The 20,035-nt window shown below is 44.0% G+C and overlaps 1 protein-coding gene across 7 annotated transcripts in view; it reads left to right on the plus strand.

Moving 5' to 3' along the window:
- Positions 1-19,426, plus strand: part of SEMA5A (semaphorin 5A) — a 152,986-nt gene extending 133,560 nt beyond the window's left edge. For 4 of the 7 annotated variants that reach the window (XM_077933559.1, XM_077933555.1, XM_077933556.1 and 1 more), the window contains 6 exons: positions 220-429; positions 1,654-1,824; positions 2,835-2,990; positions 3,416-3,463; positions 14,128-14,339; positions 14,974-19,426. In XM_077933559.1, coding sequence (XP_077789685.1) covers positions 220-429; positions 1,654-1,824; positions 2,835-2,990; positions 3,416-3,463; positions 14,128-14,339; positions 14,974-15,093 — 917 coding nt within the window. In that variant the 3' untranslated portion in view covers positions 15,094-19,426. Of the gene's footprint in view, positions 1-219; positions 430-1,653; positions 1,825-2,834; positions 2,991-3,415; positions 3,464-3,961; positions 4,653-14,127; positions 14,340-14,973 lie in introns of those variants that run through there. The other 3 variants (XM_077933558.1, XM_077933561.1, XM_077933560.1) reach the window with 3 other exon arrangements.
- Positions 19,427-20,035: the final 609 nt, after the last annotated feature.

Here is a 20,035-nt window from a genome sequence, read left to right on the forward strand (position 1 = left end):
AAGGCCACTTTGGGTCTATGCCACTGTCAGCTTTGCACTACAGTCAGATTTGATACCAAATTATATTTTTTGTGTACACTTTTTAAATATCTCAGTAGTAAAATTACTGGTGGGAGAATTCAAATTAAATCAGAACAGTATTTTTTAAAAAACAAAACACCATCATTGTGTTCCTTAGTAGGCACATTTTTGTGTACCATGTGCATCCGTTTCTTGCAGGTGAATTCCTGCATTCTGGGCGTCACTCAGCTCACACCATTAACGGTGCCTGGTCCCCTTGGTCTCCCTGGTCCCAGTGCAGCCGCGATTGCAGCAGAGGCATTCGAAACCGCAAGCGTATTTGCAACAACCCTGAGCCAAAGTACGGGGGGCTGCCATGTCTGGGACCCTCCCTGGAATACCAGGAATGCAACATGCTCCCTTGCCCAGGTAAGTGGCCAAGGAAATGAACAAAAGGGTTTCTTTAAAAAAAAGTTTCTGAGGACAGTAGTAGAGATTTTATACACATAGTGTAATCCTATGCATGTCTACGCAGGAGTAAGCCTCATTGACTTCAGTGGGACTTACTCCAAGCTAAGAGTGTATAGGACTGCAAGCTAACTGCTTAGCATTTTATTTCAATTGACTTTTAATTAGGAGATGTATCTTTGTTGTCTCTGCTGTCTTTTAATCACTGTGTAAATATTAATTTTTACAGTTGGATTGCTGACTTGTTTTACTGTTCCTTTTGCTTTATTATTTAAATTGTGATGGTTTTGGTGGTGGTGGTTTCTTTGGGGTGTTTTTTTTAAGTGAGATGTAGAAAGAAGGCACAAAAGTTACTTTTGAAAGGGCTTCAAATTTCCTTGATTTTTCTGTCAGATGCCACTAGGCCCATCATCCTCCACTTTGGAAAATGTCCCGTTGGGATGGGCTTTTGTCCCTCTGTCCTATATCAATAAAAATATTGTGATCTCTTTCTAGAGGGGCAATTTTAAAACATTGAATTTTTGGAATCTAGAAAAATGCCTGAAACTCTTTGCTTGGAGACTCTTGCCATTACTTATGGGGGTTTTGGCTATGAAATACAAATGAAAATGATTCAGTGGGTCAGTGCATCTGGCTGTGAATTGGAAGGTTGATGGTTTGAGCCCACCCAGGGGTGGCTGTGGAGAGGATCCCTTCATTGCAGGGGGCTGAACTAGATGACCCTTGATTCTAATTGGCTGCTGGCCATGATGAGTTTGTACTACATGGGTAGGCAAACTAAGGCCCAGGGGCCGGATGCGGCCCAATCGCCTTCTCAATCCGGCCCATGGACGGTCTGGGAATCAGTGTGTTTTTACATGAGTAGAATGTGTCCTTTTATTTAAAATGCATCTCTGGGTTATTTGTGGGGCATAGGAATTCGTTTGTTATTATTTTTTCAAAATACAGTCTGACCGGCCCCCTGCTGAAAAAGTTTGCTGACCCCTGGTGTACTACCTCCAGTGTCTGAGGTGGCATGTCACAGAATACCAGTTGCTGGAAATTACCGGGGGAAGAGTGCTGAAGCCCTCATGCTTATGGGGTTCCCAAAGGCCCCTGGTCTGCCAAACTCTTCTTGTGTTCTTAATTCAACTATTTATCTCCATATTGAGAGGAAAGAAACAATGTAGTTTTGTCATTTCCCAGTTGATGGAGGTTGGTCCTGCTGGTCATCGTGGTCGAAGTGCTCCACTACTTGTGGAAGTGGCCATTATATGAGGACTCGCTCGTGCAGCAGCCCAGCGCCAGCTTACGGAGGTGATATCTGCCTAGGACTCCACACCGAAGAAGCACTCTGCAATACACAGCAATGCCCAGGTACAGGCAAGCCCAGCTCATTCATTCTCTTGCTTTTCTGCAGAACAAAAGAGCTCCCTGCCCCCATTTTATCTCCACAACCCTGTGCAAATGGTGAGGCTGAGGCGCCCAGGTGCTCCGTGGTGGTGCAAAGTCTCCACACCAGGCTGTAAAACAATCTCTGCCTTGATACCGGCAATGTCCTAGACCGACCCCACACATCACTAAGAGCTGCCACCACAAAGAGCACCCTCAGGTTCAGTGCCCCCCTATAGAGGAGGGCTCATTTACATTGCATAGTGATGTTGTCACATCATGCGTTGAGCCTCTGCTAGTGATGCAGAGAAGTGGCCATGAAACTTTGTGTGCTGATGTCAGGTCGTAGGGTCTGTGGTCGTATTCTTTCTGGATGAGAACTTGACACAGAGGTACCTTTTGTGACAGCAGCCCTCCTGTACTGAATGTGAGATGTGGTGCCAGCCCTGGTTTCGCTGTAGGTCAGCTATGCAGCCACAGGATTTGTAAGAGATGCCGCCTGCCTTGCTTATTCAAAGAAAGAATCAAAAGAATATGCACATTTGGGCCTCAGACTCTGTGACCTCCTGCATAGCAGTGGCTTCCTTGCTTGTTGCTGGATGTGAGCATCTCTCCATTGTACAAATTGTCAGTACACTGTACTCTTTGATGACTTGTTATTGGTTGAAGGAGGGAATAGCTGGATTCATCCCCCGCCCCCAGCCCTCCAAGCTGGTGATTGGCTTTGACTCAGTCCTGGTCCATCTGAGGACACCCCACATGCAGTCTCAAGATCTAGATGTGCATTTCTTGAACATTCACAGCATCCTTTGTGCATGGTAACCACCTCAAGTTAGGCAATCCTTTTTGTGTGTGCATGGATTTTCCTTGCAGAATCAGGGCAACTTTGCGATAAAAATGGATTATTTCATAGGAAAAGTATACAAAACACTTAAAAACAATTTGCTGTGTGGGCTGACCCCTTCATGTGCCTCTTTATTTCTTGGCTGTCACAGATAGCTGGTCGGACTGGTCAGAGTGGTCTGGCTGCGATTCATCCAGAGTCCAGTTCCGCACCCGCCAGTGCAATGTTTTATTTCCTGTGGGTAACCAGTGTTCTGGAAATACCACTGAGAGTCACCCATGTATTTCCAATTCCAATTTCATACCAGGTAAGGGTATTGCTTATCTCTTTCTCCTGTCTTCTAATCTGGAATCCAGCAAGTGTGTAATTTTTACAAATTATTTTGCAAAAACGTAAGCTGCCTACAGTGTGTGGGGCTCTGCCAACACTTTGTGGGAAGGGGAGGTGTGTAGAGCTTCACAATGAAGTCTCACAAACGGGGGTCCTGCTAGCATTTACTGGAAATAACTGGGGCCACAGCAGCTATGTTTGCAGAATGAAGCGTGTTTTCTTTTTCCACAGCAAATTAGCAAAGTGTGTGACTGATAGTGAAGAGCATTCTTGCTGAGTTAAGAATTATTCATACCAGACTGATATATATATATTGTTCACACTTGAACAGAAATGTTAAAGAATTATATTGGGCTGTTTTTCTTTATGACTTCTGCATAATTGAATTATTTGCTGTTGCAGACATAACAGTAGCAAGGACCAGCAGCATCAAAGAACAACGATGTGGCGGTAAGTGTTCCTCCCCAGGTTTCTTTCCATCCCTGATTATTTTTCTGCATTCTTTCCCTGATTCTTTCTGTGCTGTTTTCTGCTACCCTGGACGTGATGCTTTCCTCCATTCTCCTTGCTTTTTAAATGTAAAGCAACAAACCTGCATGGAAGAAAGTCCAATCAGGCAAGACCCTGGATGGTGTTCAGTTCAACCTCCCCAAGCTGCATTTCCACCTGGGGTGGGAAGATGACCCCAGATGGAGAAGCCGTTTGGGAAGGGTAATTGTAAGCCGAAGAGGACATGGAGTGGGTTACGTAACCTTTCTCCATCCATTCTTCTTCTGCCCAGACTCACAACCTGCTCAGGCTGCTTTGGGTTTTTTAAAAAAAGTGAGGGGGGGAGGGGAAGAATTGTAGAATGATACAGAATTTGAGCCTTGAATGTGCAGACATTATGTCTGCAACTCAGTAAAACTGGCAGTTGTCATTGTTTTGTTTTTTACCTTCTTGCTTTAGGATCATTTTATATTGCATGCCGTGGCGGAGCTACGTGCTCTGGCCCCGGGAGCGGAGAACAGGCGGGGGCGTGGCTGGCACAGGTTCCCGGGGGTGTGGTGCGCCACCCGCGGGGGTGTGGCACGCGTCCCAGGGACAGCTGTGATGGCACCCGGGGCAGACCCCTCACCCCGCCCCCCCCCTTCGTCCACCAGTGATTGTTTGGAAATGCAGGGTACAATTTTTTTTTCATTTTTTGAATTAAGTTTTCAATTATTCAGTTCAAAATAAACATTTTACATACTGTTAAATATCCAACGACTTCTCTCCTTCTCCTTCTCCTTCCATGGTTCATTCTGTTTATCTTTCGTTCCTGCATATTTTACTCTAGCCATTTTAATCAGTTCTCCACTTTTACAACACTCAAAATTACTTACACTGTTGATTTTATCTTAATGCTGCCAGCGTTTTCAGCTGTGTACAGTTATTTTCAATATACTCAATAAATATTTTCCACTCTTCTTTAAATATATGTTCTTCTTGCTCTCTTATTCTATATGTTAAACCTACAAGTTATGCATATTCTAACATCTTAAGTTTCCAGTCCTCTTTGCTTGGAAACTCACTCACTTTCCATTTTTGAGCAACCAAACCCAAGCTGCTGTTGTTGCGTACTTAAATATTTTTTTCCTGACACCTAGGAACTTAGAATCATAGAATCATAGAATCATAGAGTTGGAATTGACCACAAGGGCCATCGAGTCCAACCCCCTGCCAAGCAGGAAACACCATCAGAGCACTCCTGACATATGGTTGTCAAGCCTCTGCTTAAAGACCTCCAAAGAAGGAGACTCCACCACACTCCTTGGCAGCAAATTCCACTGTCGAACAGCTCTTACTGTCAGGAAGTTCTTCCTAATGTTTAGGTGGAATCTTCTTTCTTGTAGTTTGGATCCATTGCTCCGTGTCCGCTTCTCTGGAGCTGCTGCAACCTTTCTCCCTCCTCTATATGACATCCTTTGATATATTTGAACATGGCTATCATATCACCCCTTAACCTCCTCTTCTCCAGGCTAAACATGCCCAGCTCCCTTAGCCGTTCCTCATAAGGCATCGTTTCCAGGCCTTTGACCATTTTGGTTGCCCTCCTCTGGACACGTGCCAGTTTGTCAGTGTCCTTCTTGAACTGTGGTGCCCAGAACTGGACACAGTACCCCAGGTGAGGTCTGACCAGAGCAGAATACAGTGGCACTATTACTTCCCTTGATCTAGATGCTATACTCCTATTGATGCAGCCCAGAATTGCATTGGCTTTTTTAGCTGCCGCATCACACTGTTGGCTCATGTCAAGTTTGTGGTCAACCAAAACTCCTAGATCCTTTTCACATGTACTGCTCTCAAGCCAGGTGTCCCCCATCTTGTATTTGTGCCTCTCATTTTTTTTGCCCAAGTGCAATACTTTACATTTCTCCCTGTTAAAGTTCATCTTGTTTGTTTTGGCCCAGTTCTCTAATCTGTCAAGGTCGTTTTGAAGTGTGATCCTGTCCTCTGGGGTGTTAGCCACCCCTCCCAGTTTGGTGTCATCTGCAAATTTGATCAGGATGCCCTTGAGTCCATCATCCAAGTCATTGATAAAGATGTTGAATAAGACCGGGCCCAAGACAGAACCCTGTGGCACCCCACTAGTCACTCTTCTCCAGGATGAAGAGGAACCATTGATGAGCACCCTTTGGGTTCGGTCAGTCAGCCAGTTACAAATCCACTGAGTGGTAGCATAGTCAAGACCGCATTTTACCAGCTTCTTTACAAGAATATCATGGGGCACCTTGTCAAATGCCTTGCTGAAATCAAGGTAGGCTACATCCACTGCGTTCCCTTCATCTACCAGGCTTGTAATTCTGTCAAAAAACGAGATCAGGTTAGTCTGACATGACTTATTTTTCAGAAATCCATGCTGACTATTGGTGATCACAGCATTCCTTTCTAGGTGCTCACAGACTGTTTGCTTAATGATCTGCTCCAGAATCTTCCCTGGTATTGATGTCAGACTGACTGGGCGATAATTATTTGGGTCCTCTCTTTCCCCCCTTTTGAAAATAGGGACAACATTTGCCCTCCTCCAGTCTGCCGGGACTTCGCCTGTTCTCCAGGAATTCTCAAAGATGACTGCCAGTGGTTCTGAGATAACTTCTGCCAGTTCTTTTAATACTCTTGGATGCAGTTCATCTGGCCCTAGAGACTTGAATACATCTAAACTAGCCAAGTATTCTTGTACTATCTCCTTAGTTATTCTGGGCTGTGTTTCCTCTGCTGAATCATTTGCTCCAAATTCTTCAGGTCGGGCATTGTTTTCTTTATCGGAGAAGACTGAGGCAAAGAAGGCATTGAGGAGTTCAGCCCTTTCTGTGTCCCCTGTTTGCATTTCACCATCTTCTCCTCTGAGTGACCCCACGGTTTCTTTGTTCTTCCTTTTGCTACGGACATACCCATAAAAGCTTTTTTTGTTGCTTTTAACCTCTCTAGCAAGCCTGAGTTCATTCTGTGCTTTAGCTTTTCTGACTTTGTGTCTACACGTGCTGGCTATTTGTTTGAATTCCTCTTTGGTGGTTTCTCCCCTTTTCCATTTTTTGTACACATCCTTTTTAAATCTTAACTCAGTTAAAAGTTCTTTAGATAGCCACCCTGGCTTCTTTAGGCACCTTCCATGTTTCCGTCTCATTGGTATTGCCTGAAGTTGTGCTTTTACTATCTATCTCCCTCTTAACAAACTCCCAGCCATCATGAACTCCCTTTCCTTTTAGTATTACTGTCCATGGGATCTCTCCCAGCACTTCCCTAAGTTTTATGAAGTCGGCTTTCTTAAAGTCAAGAAATTGAGTCCTAGTATGCTTGGCTGCTCCTTTCCGCTGTATAGTAAACTTCAGAAGAGCATGATCACTCGCGCCTCATGATCCTTCCACTTCTACCCCACTAACCAGGTCCTCAACATTGGTTAGGACCAGATCTAAAATGGCTGTTTCTCTTGTTGCTTCTCCCACTTTCTGGACAATGAAGTTGTCTGCAAGGCCAGTGAGGAATCTGTTTGACCTTATGCTCTTGGCTGAGTTTGACATCCAACAAATATCCGGGTAATTGAAGTCCCCCATTACTACTATCTCCCTTCCTTTTGCATGCTTGGCCATCTGTTCCAGGAAGGCATCATCTATGTCCTCCGTTTGGCTTGGGGATCTATAGTAAACTCCCACAATGAGGTCTCTGTTATTCTTCTCTCCCTTAATTTTGACCCAAATGCTCTCACTTTGGCTTTGAGGTTTTTAAATCTTGGATCTCTGACATCCCTGACATATAACGCCACTCCTCCTCCTTTCTTGTCTGGTCTGTTTCTCTGAAATAGATTGTATCCCTCCATTATTACATTCCAATCGTGGGACTTATCCCACCAGGTTTCAGTGATGCCTATTATGTCATATTTAGTTTGCTGTACCAAGAGCTGAAGCTCATCTTGTTTATTTCCCATGCTTTGCGCATTAGTGTACAGACACTGAAGTCCATTCATCATTCCCCCGTGTCTCTTATTTAAGGATTTTTTCCTCCTACCACTAGGTCTGTGTGCTGTTTGCTCCTGAATTACTTCTGTCTGAATTATTCCCATCGAAAAGGACTACGGTCTTTTTGAAAAAGTTGTTTTGAACATTTTTTTCAACTTGTTATAAATAATTTCCCAATATTCTTTTACCTTTCTACATGTCCACCACATAATAAAAAAAGTTTCCTCCATTTCTTTACATTTCCAACACATATCTGATTCGGCTTTAAGCATTTTAGCCAACTTAAAGGTAAAGGTAAAGGTACCCCGGCCTGTACAGGCCAGTCTTGACAGACTCTAGGGTTGTGCGCCCATCTCACTCAAGAGGCCGGGGGCCAGCGCTGTCCGGAGACACTTCCGGGTCACGTGGCCAGCGTGACATCGCTGCTCTGGCGAGCCAGAGCCGCACACGGAAACGCCGTTTACCTTCCCGCTAGTAAGCGGTCCCTATTTATCTACTTGCACCCGGGGGTGCTTTCGAACTGCTGGGTTGGCAGGCGCTGGGACCGAGCAACGGGAGTGCACCCCGGCGCGGGGATTTGAACCGCCGACCTTTCAATCGGCAAGCCCTAGGCGCTGAGGCTTTTACCCACAGCGCCACCCGCGTCCCTACTTTAGCCAACTTACTTGAAGTTAAATACCATGAATCATTTTCATAAAGTTCTTTTTCATTTAATAGCATGCAGTAAATTTTGAATCGTTTTTCCAGAGTTTCTCCCAGAGGTTTAAGTCTATATTGTATCCTACATCTATTGCCCAATGTGTCATTGAAGCTTTGACTAGCTCGTATTTTGTTTCCTATTCTAATAAAAAGTTATAGTTTTTAGATAATGGCTTGCCCTTATTCTGTAATAATTGTTTTTCAAATTGTGAACTTTGGTCCAGGAATCCATTTTTTGAATCTATCTTAAACATATCAAGTAACTGGTGGTACTGTAATCAACCCGTAACATGGCTCCTTAATTCCTCCATAGGTTTCAGTCTGGTTTCCCTACCTGTAAAATCCAGCAGTTCCCTATTTGTCGCCCATTGTCTATCCATATTAATTTTATTAATTGTAATTGCTTCAATAGGGGATAACCACAAAGGTATTTTTCTTTCCAACAAAATTTTGTTTTTCTCCCAAACTCTATATAAATTCTTCCTAATGATGTGGTTTGTAAAACTCTTATAAATTTTAGCTTTCCCATACCAAAGACATGCATGCCAGCCAAATTTTATATCATGGCCTTCCAAATCCAAAATGTCTGCATTTTACAATATGATCCATTGCTTTAGCCAACACAAACAGGCTGCCTCATAATACAGTTGTAGGTCTGGCAAGGCAAAGTCTCCTCTTTCTTTACATCTATCAAGATTTTGTTTGATTCATGGCTTTTTTCCCCTGCCAGAAAAAGCCATCTTTTTTTCATTCTTTGAGGCAACTTATTTACAATCGGAATAGATTGGAATAAAAACAAGATATTAGGTAGTACATTCATTTTAATGGCTGAAATTCTGCCTAATAGTGAAAGCTTTATTCATCCTTTCCCAAATCTCCAATTCTTTCTTAATCTCTTCCCACAGTTTAATATAATTATCTTGAAATAAGTTGAGATTCCTCACCAAGAGCCAAATCCTGAAATATTTTACTTTTTAACCTTTTTAGGCCAGAGATCTTTTCTAAGGCCTTTTTTGGCTGCTCATCCATGTTTTTAACCAACATTTTGGTTTTATCTGTATTTATTTTGAAACTCGCCACTTCTCCAAACCTTTTAATTTCTTCTAATGCTTTGGGAATGCTTACCATATGCTGTTCCAATGTTAACACCACATCATCAGCAAATGGCCTTAATTTATAGGCTCTGAGTCCCACTTCTATTCCTTTGAGTTCCTTGTTTCTCCTTATATTCTGCTGCAATATTTCTAATGTCAAAATGAACAACGGAGATAAGGGACAGCCTTGTCTAGTACCTTTTATTATTTGGCATTTGTCTGAGATATTATTTACTAGTACATTTGCAGATTGATCAGTATAAATTGCTTTGATTGGAAATGCAGCGTACAAATTTAAATCAGGAACACATAAATAAAACAATTTAAATGAATAAGTGGCAATCTATGCAGGAGTCCTAAAACAATGCCTGCTGAAATCTCCTCACTCCTTCCCTCCTTGTGACTAACAGAAGCAGAATACATTTTGAAAAATAGTAAAAATAAGAGTAACTAGGCACAGCAGCTTACCTTGCATATGTTATACTTAAAGTGGGATTTTTAAAAAAAGTTCAGGGAACACACAGCCTTACAGGAGAAAGTTCCTTCAGTGGCCTATTACAACAACTTGACTGTGATTTGTTTAAAGCAAAGAGGAGAGGAATGGCAAAAGAAGACTCTCCAAGGCAGGACTAGTCCAGAGATCATCTTCAGTTCACCTCCAGAGTCCCAAAAGATGAGTCTTCCCACTCATAACTTGCCATCATCCTTATCATCAGAGAAACCATCAATACCCATTTTGAGTACTTAACCTGGGGATTTGTGCATCTCAGATGAGACTAGGAAAGTTCTTAAATGAGAGTCTGAAAATAGGCATGTAATTGCTGACTTGAGCTCCGGGAACAGTATTTACAATGTCTCACAATTGGTGCCTGTATATTGTCAGTGAAGGAAACGCGGTATTTCAACCATATAAGGAGAGTGTTTGTTTTCAATCCATGTACAGATCCATACACCACTATTTTCTAAATTATGGGTTGAAACAAGGAAGCCAGAAAACAACTTTCTTCTCCATAAGGGTCCTTGATACCTCAAAGAGTAGTTTCCTTTCAAGAGGAAGTTGGGTCAGATTTGTACTATAAATCATGTGTGTTCAGTGTTAAAATTTAAAGTGTGCACCATATCTACAAAAGCCAATGAACGCTGGATTTATGTTATCAGGAGCAGTTATGCAAAGAGTCAATTATGGAAAAGAGTGACATTGCGTTTTCTTAGCTTGAAGCATTTATTCTGCTTCTCTTAGTCAGGGGGAGGGCAAGGAGCTCTGTGGGCCACCCTAGCCTGGTTTTATAGTGAGTGTAAATCTTACTGAGAAACTACACTTACTTCCAAGGTTCTGGCAAACATTATTTTCACATTTTAAAGAATACATTTGGTGGCTGCAGATGAATACCAGACACCACAACACGAGAGGGAGGGTGTGGCTTCCTGGAGTTTTGCTCAATGGTGTCCCCATGCCAGTGGATGGTCACCTTGGCATGGGGCCATCCACTTGGCAACTGCACTCTTGAAAAGGCTGCAGCCCCCACTGTCTCCACTGCTGCCTTTTGGCGCTGAAAGGTAAGGACAGGAAGGCCTCTTATCGCCTTGTGCTGGCTGGAGGTTTCACTGGAGGAACGCAGGCTTCACAGCATGTATAAATAAGAATCAGGGGTAAAGGTAAAGGGACCCCTGACCATTAGGTCCCGTCGTGGCCGACTCTGGGGTTGCGGCGTTCATCTTGCTTTATTGGCCGAGGGAGCTGGCATATAGCTTCCAGGTCATGTGGCCAGCATGACTAAATGGTTCTGGCGAATCAGAGCAGTGCACGGAAATGCCGTTTACCTTCCCGCCAGAGTGGTACCTTCCCGCTGGAGCAGTACCTATTTATCTACTTGCACTTTGACGTGCTTTTGAACTGCTAGGTTGGCAGGAGCAGGGACCGAGCAACGGGAGCTCACCCCGTCGCGGGGATTTGAACCCCTGACCTTCTGATCGGCAAGTCCTAGGCTCTGTGGTTTAACCCACCGTGTTAGAAACATGCTTTTTTAAAAAAATACAGTGAAAACTGAGATTCGTGTGAAGCAGAATCCTGAAATCAGAATTTTAAGGCTGCTGTTCTTGCAAGACATTAACCACCCCCCTGGACTGGTGTTTTATTGTGGGTGTAATTGGCAACATGGTCTTAACGCAAAAAGGCTGCCACCAGTGGTGGATTCATTCTGCTGCAGTTTGTCCTGTTTTCTCAGCGCTGCCTTGCTGCTGCCTGGGGGCACTGTAGCAGTGAAGCAAACCAGAATAAGAGTTGTTTGACAGTGGAACAGACCTCCACAAGAGGCGGTGGACTCTCTTTCCTTGGAGGTTTTTAAGCAGAGGTTGGATGGATGTCTTGTAATCTGTCATGGACAACCTAGTTGAGATTCCTGCACTGCAGGAGGTTGGACTAGATCATTATCATCATCTGTATGCTGCCTTTCCATAGTTAAAACAATGCTCAAGGCGGCTTACAACACCACAAGATTTACATAATTACCAACATAACAAAAGTCATAAACGATAAAACACACATCAAAAGGTACTAGATCCAACTCTACAGTTCTAGGATTCCTCTGAAGCCCCAGGTGTTCTCTGCAGAATGTTCCTCTGAGCCTTTTAGTGATGCTGGAGCATTGTTCTTGGGTCCTTAGCGCTTTATCCCCATGGAAATCTTCTGCTGCTCTGCCACCACAGGAAAGGCAAAAGTGGACTAGCCGTACTGAGATGGGACGGGCAGCTTTGTAGCAAGTTCCCTAAAAGTATCTTTGCTCCTTCTGTTTAATGGGACTTAGGGCTCGTCAACACTTTGCTTGTCCCGTGCGGCTTTCCATTTGTGCCACCACTTTCCCCTGGGAAAACCTGCTCTTTACCGCTGAATCAGAGCAAATGTCGATCTGTGGGAAACTTGATTGATATTTCCTCCAATTCAGTGGTAAAGAGCAGGTTTTCCCAGGGGAAAGCGATGGGATAAGCAGAAGTGTGGATGAAGGTGTGCTTAGAACTGTAGCCTTTGGTTGGTGAAGGCATCTTCTCTGATGTGGCTGAAAGTACCGTATTTTTCCATGTATAAGATGCCGCCATGTATAAGACACTCCCTACTTTTGGGGACCCCAAATTTAGAAGATGGACATATGCACTATCCATGTATAAGACACCCCCATACTTTTAACCTTATTTTGAAGTAAAAAAACCTAGTCTTATACACAGAAAAGTACGGTAGCTCCTGCTTCTCCAAGCAGCGGTGCAACCGGCTCCTTAACTGGCCATTTCCTGAAATGGTCTTCTCTGGCCCCATCTCCTTTAATTGCTTTTCCCTTAGCTACCACCATTTCCCCATTCTTCTATTTTAATTTGTGGACTTATTCCAGAGCGATTAATTATGTTCAAGTGCTATTGTATGAATATTTTAATAATTAAAAAGAAAATGAAGCAAACTTACATTGTAGCAGTGTTTATCATCATCAACTGAATGAAAGAAAGGAAGACCCCCACCTCCGGCAATGGCAATCATCAGAAAGGTGGGTTCTCGGGGCCTGGTTAAAACACCCCAAAATGCCCCTCTAAGCAGACAGAAGAGTAACATGAAGACAACCTTTGCCAACCAGGTGCCCTCCAGATGTTTTGGGACTATTAAGAGACCACAAGCACCAGGGACGGAAAAGGCTATCTCCACTTGCAGAGATTGCTCTGCTGTTCCGTTTGTCTATAAAAAAAGGAAAAAAGTTGGATTAATGTCCGTCCCCAAAGAGACAAAGCAGCATGGGGGAAACACAAGAGAACAACAGTTTGATGGCAATATCATTTAGATATACTGTAAAAAGTGAGTGTATAAAGGGGTTCCAGAGGAAGCAGCAGTAGATTTAAGTTTAATACTGGCTTGTTCTTTCCCCCAGTATTCTTGGGAACTGTTTTCCCTGTAGCTTCTTATTCCTTTTGCACTAGTTCTCTACTTTTAAAAATGCTGGTAAAATCGGTAAGCTATTTCCTCCTCCACCTCAAAGAGAAACATCTTCGAGATTTCACTCCTCCCCTTTGCGGAAGGCACTGCAGTCAAGCTGAGGCTCCCACAGGAGGAAAGGGTTGAGGAAATAATTTCCCCTTCCCCCTGCAGCCACTTGTGCCCCCCCCCATGTTGTTCTGGAGGCTCTCCAGCAGAGTTTTTCAGGGGGAAGACAAAGCGGGCAAGAAGACAGAACGGGGCCCTTCTCTGTGTCCTCCCTCCCTGAGAGGTTTGGAGGGTGGCAACATGAGAATGGGCCTTTTCTGTGGTGGCTCCCGACTGTGAAATGCTCTCCCCAGAGAGGCTTGCATATCTTTAGGTGAACACATTTCTCTTTCCCCAGGCCATTGGCCATTAGATAATGTATGGCCTGTTAAATATGGGGGGTGGGCCTGTTCTTATGATTATGTTCTTAATGTTGTACACCACCCTGGGATCTTTGGATAAATTGAAGTATATAAATAATCAGAATAGTAACACTCTTCTAGTTCTCCAATGAGAGCATCTTATGGTCACAGGAACTCCTAACCCCACACCACAGCCTTTCCCAGTCATGAGGACAAGAAACATATTTGTTCTTTTGTTGTTGTTTTTTAAAAAAGAATGCTAGATGCTCAGAAAGTTGCATGAAGAATGAAGAGAGAGAACTGCCCAGCCATGCCTACTAAAAAAGAAAGACCTGTATGTAGTTTTACTCTGTGTATTTCCTCCGCTGTGCCTGTTTTGCATGGTGCATACAAAGTGCTGACATAGCGATGCATAAGCAGGTCGCCTGGAAATCAATCAAACATAAGCAAAACCTGCCAACTCTGCTTTGCCTCTTCCACCCTGCAGAGTTTAATATGTTCCATATGACTGCTGTGGGGCTGAGCAGCTGCATTCTCGGGTGCCTTCTGACTCTTTTGGTTTACACTTACTGCCAACGGTACCAGCAGCAGTCGCACCATGCAACTGTCATCCACCCGGTATCACCGGCTCCTCTGAATACCAACATCGCTAATCACATCAACAAGCTGGACAAGTACGACTCTGTAGAAGCCATCAAGGTAAGGAATGGATAGGGCTGGTGCTCTTTAAAGGTGTTAGATGTGCAGATACTCTGGACAATTACTGTGGTCCCAAAAGGGACTGCTGCTGTTATGTTTCAGATTTATGGAACCAGTATTCAAATGGGTCAAAACTTTTACTGGGGGGGGGGGGGGGAGGCAAAAATACAAAACAAAAAACCACACACATTATTTTACTCACACGGAGACTACAGGAAAAGATTTCCACATGAAGACTTCCTTCTTGTCATTCTTGTGTGAATAAGAGTGACCATGGCAGTGTCTGCTGCCTCCTCAAAGGTGTTACACATTTACAAAGTCATACCTTTCAGCTTTCCTCCTCCTCTTGTGTTCTTCCCAGTCTTCTTGTCCTGAACATCTTCTTGCTACTTCAGTTCTCTTTTTCAACCTCCTTCCTTATTAAATCTATATTTCTTACAATAGCTTCCTCTTGCTATCTCTCCAATTTCAACCTCTGGTGTTGCTTTTGCCATCTCTACCCCTCCTCCTCCTAGATAATGTTATAAGTGTGCATATCTTTTAGTGATCAGTTGCCCTGTTTTGCATTTTATTATTTCAGTTTGAATGATGTGTTTTCTAAACTCTTCCTCCCCCTCCCTTTTCTTATTCCCAGGCATTTAACAAAAATAACCTGATACTAGAAGAGCAAAACAAGTACTTTAATCCACATCTCACTGCAAAGGCATATTCCAATGCCTATTTTACAGATCTGAACCACTATGATGAGTATTAAGAGGGAAAATCTGTATAACTCACATTCGTCCCCAAGGCCTGGGTCCTCAGACATCATGTTGCTGCCATCGTCAACAAAACATTGACTTGTGTGGGTAAAAGGTTTCCCTTTCTAAAATGTTGCATTTCAGTACAATATTTGTACTGTAGAATTAGATCATGGGGTCCTTTTGCATTGGCCAATCTGTTTTGGTCAACATGCTGCCATCCTCCTAATTGCTAGAGACCGCCTAGGAGAAAACCTTTATACAAGGGGGAGGCCTCCTCCCTGCCACAAATAAGATTATTGAATGGAATAATCCTGATTTGTATGGAAGCAAGTCCTTCTCACCTTCCGGGGTCATTGGCACCTTCTTGGCTGGATAATTGGGACTCATGAACTTGTTTTGGACCTTGTGGAAACTGGGAATAGTTTATGGCAGGACTACAAGCTACCTCTGGCACAAGGGAAGCTGGTAAAAGAGGTGCTGGAGAAATGGAGCCATTGAGTGATAGAACCGATCAGAAATGTGCATGCTTTGTCTGTTTCAATCTGCTGGGATGTATCTGTGAAACGGAAGCAGGGAAGACATGTCAAACTATTTTCACATGTTACTAAGGATCTACTTCTGGGTGGCCCCTGCAATGTATCTGCATGGACTCCACCTGGATTGTGCATTAGGACATTCACAAGGCCACCAGAGCAGAAAGATGGCCCCGGGACTGGCTTGCAGATCCATCACACCCTTTGCCTGCCTCCCTTAGGAAGAGATGGAAAGCACAAATGCTTCTATTTTTAATGGCTCTTTTTTATTATTCATGAAGTTAAAAACAGCATAAAGTATATTAAGCAAAGCATTATTGCAATAGTTTTGATGCACCAAGTGAGATTTCTCATCATGCCTGGTTATGTAAATAGTGGAAGTGCTTGATGACAAACTAGAGGAAATAAATTGGGGCTCCAAATTTTGTACCAGTTTCACTGCCCTCTTGCTGTTGCTTGCTTTTATCAATAATGATAGGTTTGCCTTTTTTCAAAGAAAAACTGTTGCAAGGAATGTCAGAGTTATTACATTAAATGCTTCAGCCAGCTGGTTTCACAGCATGTATAGCTCAGGTGTATATGTTCTATTTGCTAAAGTAAATACCAAATATGATGTAACATTTCATGGTAGCGAAAAAGGAGAGAGCAAGCCAGGGCTTAACGCTCTTTGGATGTGCGCTTGATTCTTTAGCTCTGCACACACAAGACTGCTTTTGCCCTCCCTCCAAGCACACAAATTTGAAGCTGTCTCTCACCTTAAGCTAGCAACCCCATGCTTGTCTTCAGCAACGGACAGCATTGGCTCAATGGAAATGGCCTCTTATTTTGAAGCAAGAGACCATTGGCCACTGACACTCACAAGGCGGCAGTCAGGCCTTAAGAGGAAATGCAAGAGCTACAGTGTGGAAACGCAAAGCATAGTGGATATTTTTTTTCTGTGCCTCTGTAGAAGACACTGTGTTTCTTTCCTCAGATTCCTTCCTGTTTTTTATACCTGGTCCTGAGAACACATTTCTTCCCTAAGAGCCAAACCGTTTGAGGGAATAAACATACAGAGGCAGCTGCACAAATGGTTTCTTAATCGGCACTGCTTGAGACGAATTTACAGTTGCAGTACACCTTTTTTGTTAAACGTAACACAATTTCCCTTGATGGTTTTCTTAAAACAAGTTGGGAATTGGCTCCCCTCCCACAGCTGTCCTTTTCTGCCTCTGGGGTTCCCCACCCCTCTGCAGCTGCAAAGGATCCCTCTGTATTGGTGAGCAAAGAGCATCTAAAATCTCAGGTGAGATTACTGGGGGACATGATGGGTGGCTGTAGGACTGCAGCCATGCAAAAATGCCTTAGCGAGTCAAGTAGTTCATTAGGATGCACATTGCCATTTTGTTGTCAAAGAATAGCCAATTACCCCTTGTATTGCATAAAAAGCCTGAAAGCTCAAGGCCAGTTTTTACAGGGTTCCTTCTTACTGCCCCCCCAACCCTTTTGCAACAGGGAACCACTTCTACCCCTTAATTTACAGTATTTAACCTTATATTCATTTATGGGCATTCCCCATCTTGCAGTATTGATTCCAGAGAGATTTTTCTTCTTCACACAAAACGCAGGTACCATGACTTTGGTTCTGGCCTAGTTTCTCTTCTCATCATATCCTGACTTTGCCGATTCCCTCCATCTGAGGGAATTAGTGATCTGAGGCCACTAACATTTTCAATTCTTTTAGCAAGACTGGTTGAGTTTTTCAGGCTCTATTCCTGTCTTACCTATTTTACATTCCTGCCCAGGGTTAATGGGAATTTTTGAACTTTTAACCATGGTTTACTTTAAGTGAACAGGAAATGTCATACCTGTTAGAGCTAGCTGTGCCTTCAGCCATGGATTTCAGTGTATTTAAACTCCTCCCTCTTGCTTGGATTGTGCTAGTGCTTCCTGCGGTGATGCAACTGTGTCAATAGAGCAGTGGGATTTGGAAGCCCATTTCTGCTGTGGCAAAAGGGGTTGCCTGCCTCTTTCTGCTCACCTAACCTCCCCAGATCCATGAATTGACAAAACTTTCCTTCAGCCAACAGAATTCTTCCATTGTCTAACCTGGGACACGCTTTTCTTGCTGGATACTGTCCACAAGTCTTTGGGCATAGAACTGGCCTTAAGAAGTAACAGACATGCCTCAAATTTGTTGGATGAAAAAACAAGGCAGAAGCTCTTTCCTACCTGAAAATGCAGTGCTTGCTCCGCTTGCATCACCTTCCTCTGCTCATCAGTTCTCCCCGCCCTTGTTTCCTGTTCCTTCCATCTCATGCTTCTTCTTTACTGCATCCTCCCTTCTCTCCATCAAGGAATACTCATGGTTTACACCCATGCTTAGGGTTGTTTTGTGTTTAGAAGTCAGCTCTCAACCCACCCACCACCTGCAGAAGCCACAAAGCATGATCCTCTTGCCACCCTCTGGGGAAAGGCTCCTTCCCAAGAGCCCCTTCTCATAGACTGGCACAGGGCAGTGTGAAAGGGTGGGCACACAACAGCTCATTTGCTGCTGCTAAATTTCCATGGAAACCCAAGTAGAACTTAGCAGCAGCCGGCACAGTTGACCTGTCAAGTTTCACTCCTGTTCCTTCATTCTGCATGGGGGGAAAAGGAGGGCCTGTTGTTTCCTTCTCTGTCACCACCTGGAACTTGGGCCAACTAGGCACTTGGAAATTTGCACCCCTGCTATAAGGTGACTCCAACTAAGCCCTCCTCAGAGGAGATCCCACAGCAGTCAATGGGCACAACGAGCTTAAGCTTATTGATTTCAGAGTGTGTACACTGTTGCATTCAACTCAGTATCATATTTTTGATAAGGTAAAGGTAAAGGTACCCCTGCCTGTACGGGCCAGTCTTGACAGACTCTAGGGTTGTGCGCCCATCTCACTTAAGAGGCCAGGGGCCAGCACTGTCCGGAGACACTTCCGGGTCACTTCTGGGCCAGCGTGACATCGCTGCATCTGGTGAGCCAGCGCAGCACACGGAAACGCCGTTTACCTTCCCGCCAGTAAGCAGTCCCTATTTATCTACTTGCACCCGGGGGTGCTTTTGAACTGCTAGGTTGGCAGGCGCTGGGACCGAGCAACGGGAGCGCACCCCGCCACGGGGATTCAAACCGCCGACCTTTTGATCGGCAAGCCCTAGGCGCTGAGGCTTTTACCCACAGCGCCACCCGCGTCCCATATTTTTGATAGTTCACTTAAATGTGAGGCTCTTTGTGATTAATGACATGGATTGTGTTGCCATTAGGAAGCCTTTCGGTATCAATGCACCATCGAGTTTTGTACAGCCCAGTGTGCTCTTCCCCATTGGCACATAGCTGCTAGGTGTGCAGATAAGCATTTAATTCCTGTTGTTTCTATTGGAATGTTTTCTATGATAAAACCAGCGTGGGGGCAAGGTGAGTCTCTCCCACAACCTCTTGCCTAGGACGTTTGAAGCCAGCTGAGCAGCTGTTCAAGTATGTGAACAGCTTGATTGTCACGAAAAGGACAACTGTCTCCTTCCTGGAGCATGTCCCCCCTAGAACATTTGTCTTGGCCTTGTGCACACAGCATGCACAGTGACAGCAATGCCCAGGATGGTGCAAGGATGGAGGCTGCTTTGCCTGGAACTACAAGAGACGCTGGAGAGAGCCTAGCAGACCTTGATTTGGTCTTGACTGTTTAGAGCTGGCTGGCTGGGGAGCCTGTGGTTGCTTTGGAAGTGACATTGCTTTTGTGGACTGCTGTGCCTCCATCACAGTCAACTTGTACATTTGTAAATAAACAGATTATTAACAAAGTTATCCTAAGTCTTTAAGTCCTCTCTCTCTTAAGTCACATTTCTCTAACACGGGGAGAAGGAACACTACACTACATTCCAGTGTTATGGAACACTCTCCTTGGGAAGGTACCCGGTGAAAACATGTGGGTGGCGTGTGTTAACTTCCACATTTTAAACTTGGGGTGGGGGTGGGGAGTTCACTGCTTCATTTTTTCAAATCATTCTTTGAATGGTGATAGCTCCACTGAGTGCTACCCTGGTAAGTAGCAAAGGTGGAAGATGAAAACCTACAGCAATAAACTACAGAAGGAACATGTGGCAGCTGGAAACAAACTGACCACCCGGTGAAAACCCAAAAAACCCACAACAGCACTTCCATTTTTAAAATTCTATGAGTTCTTAACAGATGCAGTAATCAGCATCTATAAAAACTAGAGGTCATCAGAAATCCATCAGCATTAGCATGAAGAGATCCATAAACCACCTAAACTGAGTGTCAGCAACATTTTAAGAGCAATGCTAAAAGGGAAATGAAACTACAGAATTCTTTGCAGGGGTGACTGAGCTGTTCAGTAATATCTTCAGAAATTACTCACATTTGAAATAATTATAGGAAGTATCAAGGTAGATC

This window comes from Podarcis muralis, chromosome 8, assembly GCF_964188315.1.
Source record: "Podarcis muralis chromosome 8, rPodMur119.hap1.1, whole genome shotgun sequence".
Classification (NCBI taxonomy): domain Eukaryota; kingdom Metazoa; phylum Chordata; class Lepidosauria; order Squamata; family Lacertidae; genus Podarcis; species Podarcis muralis.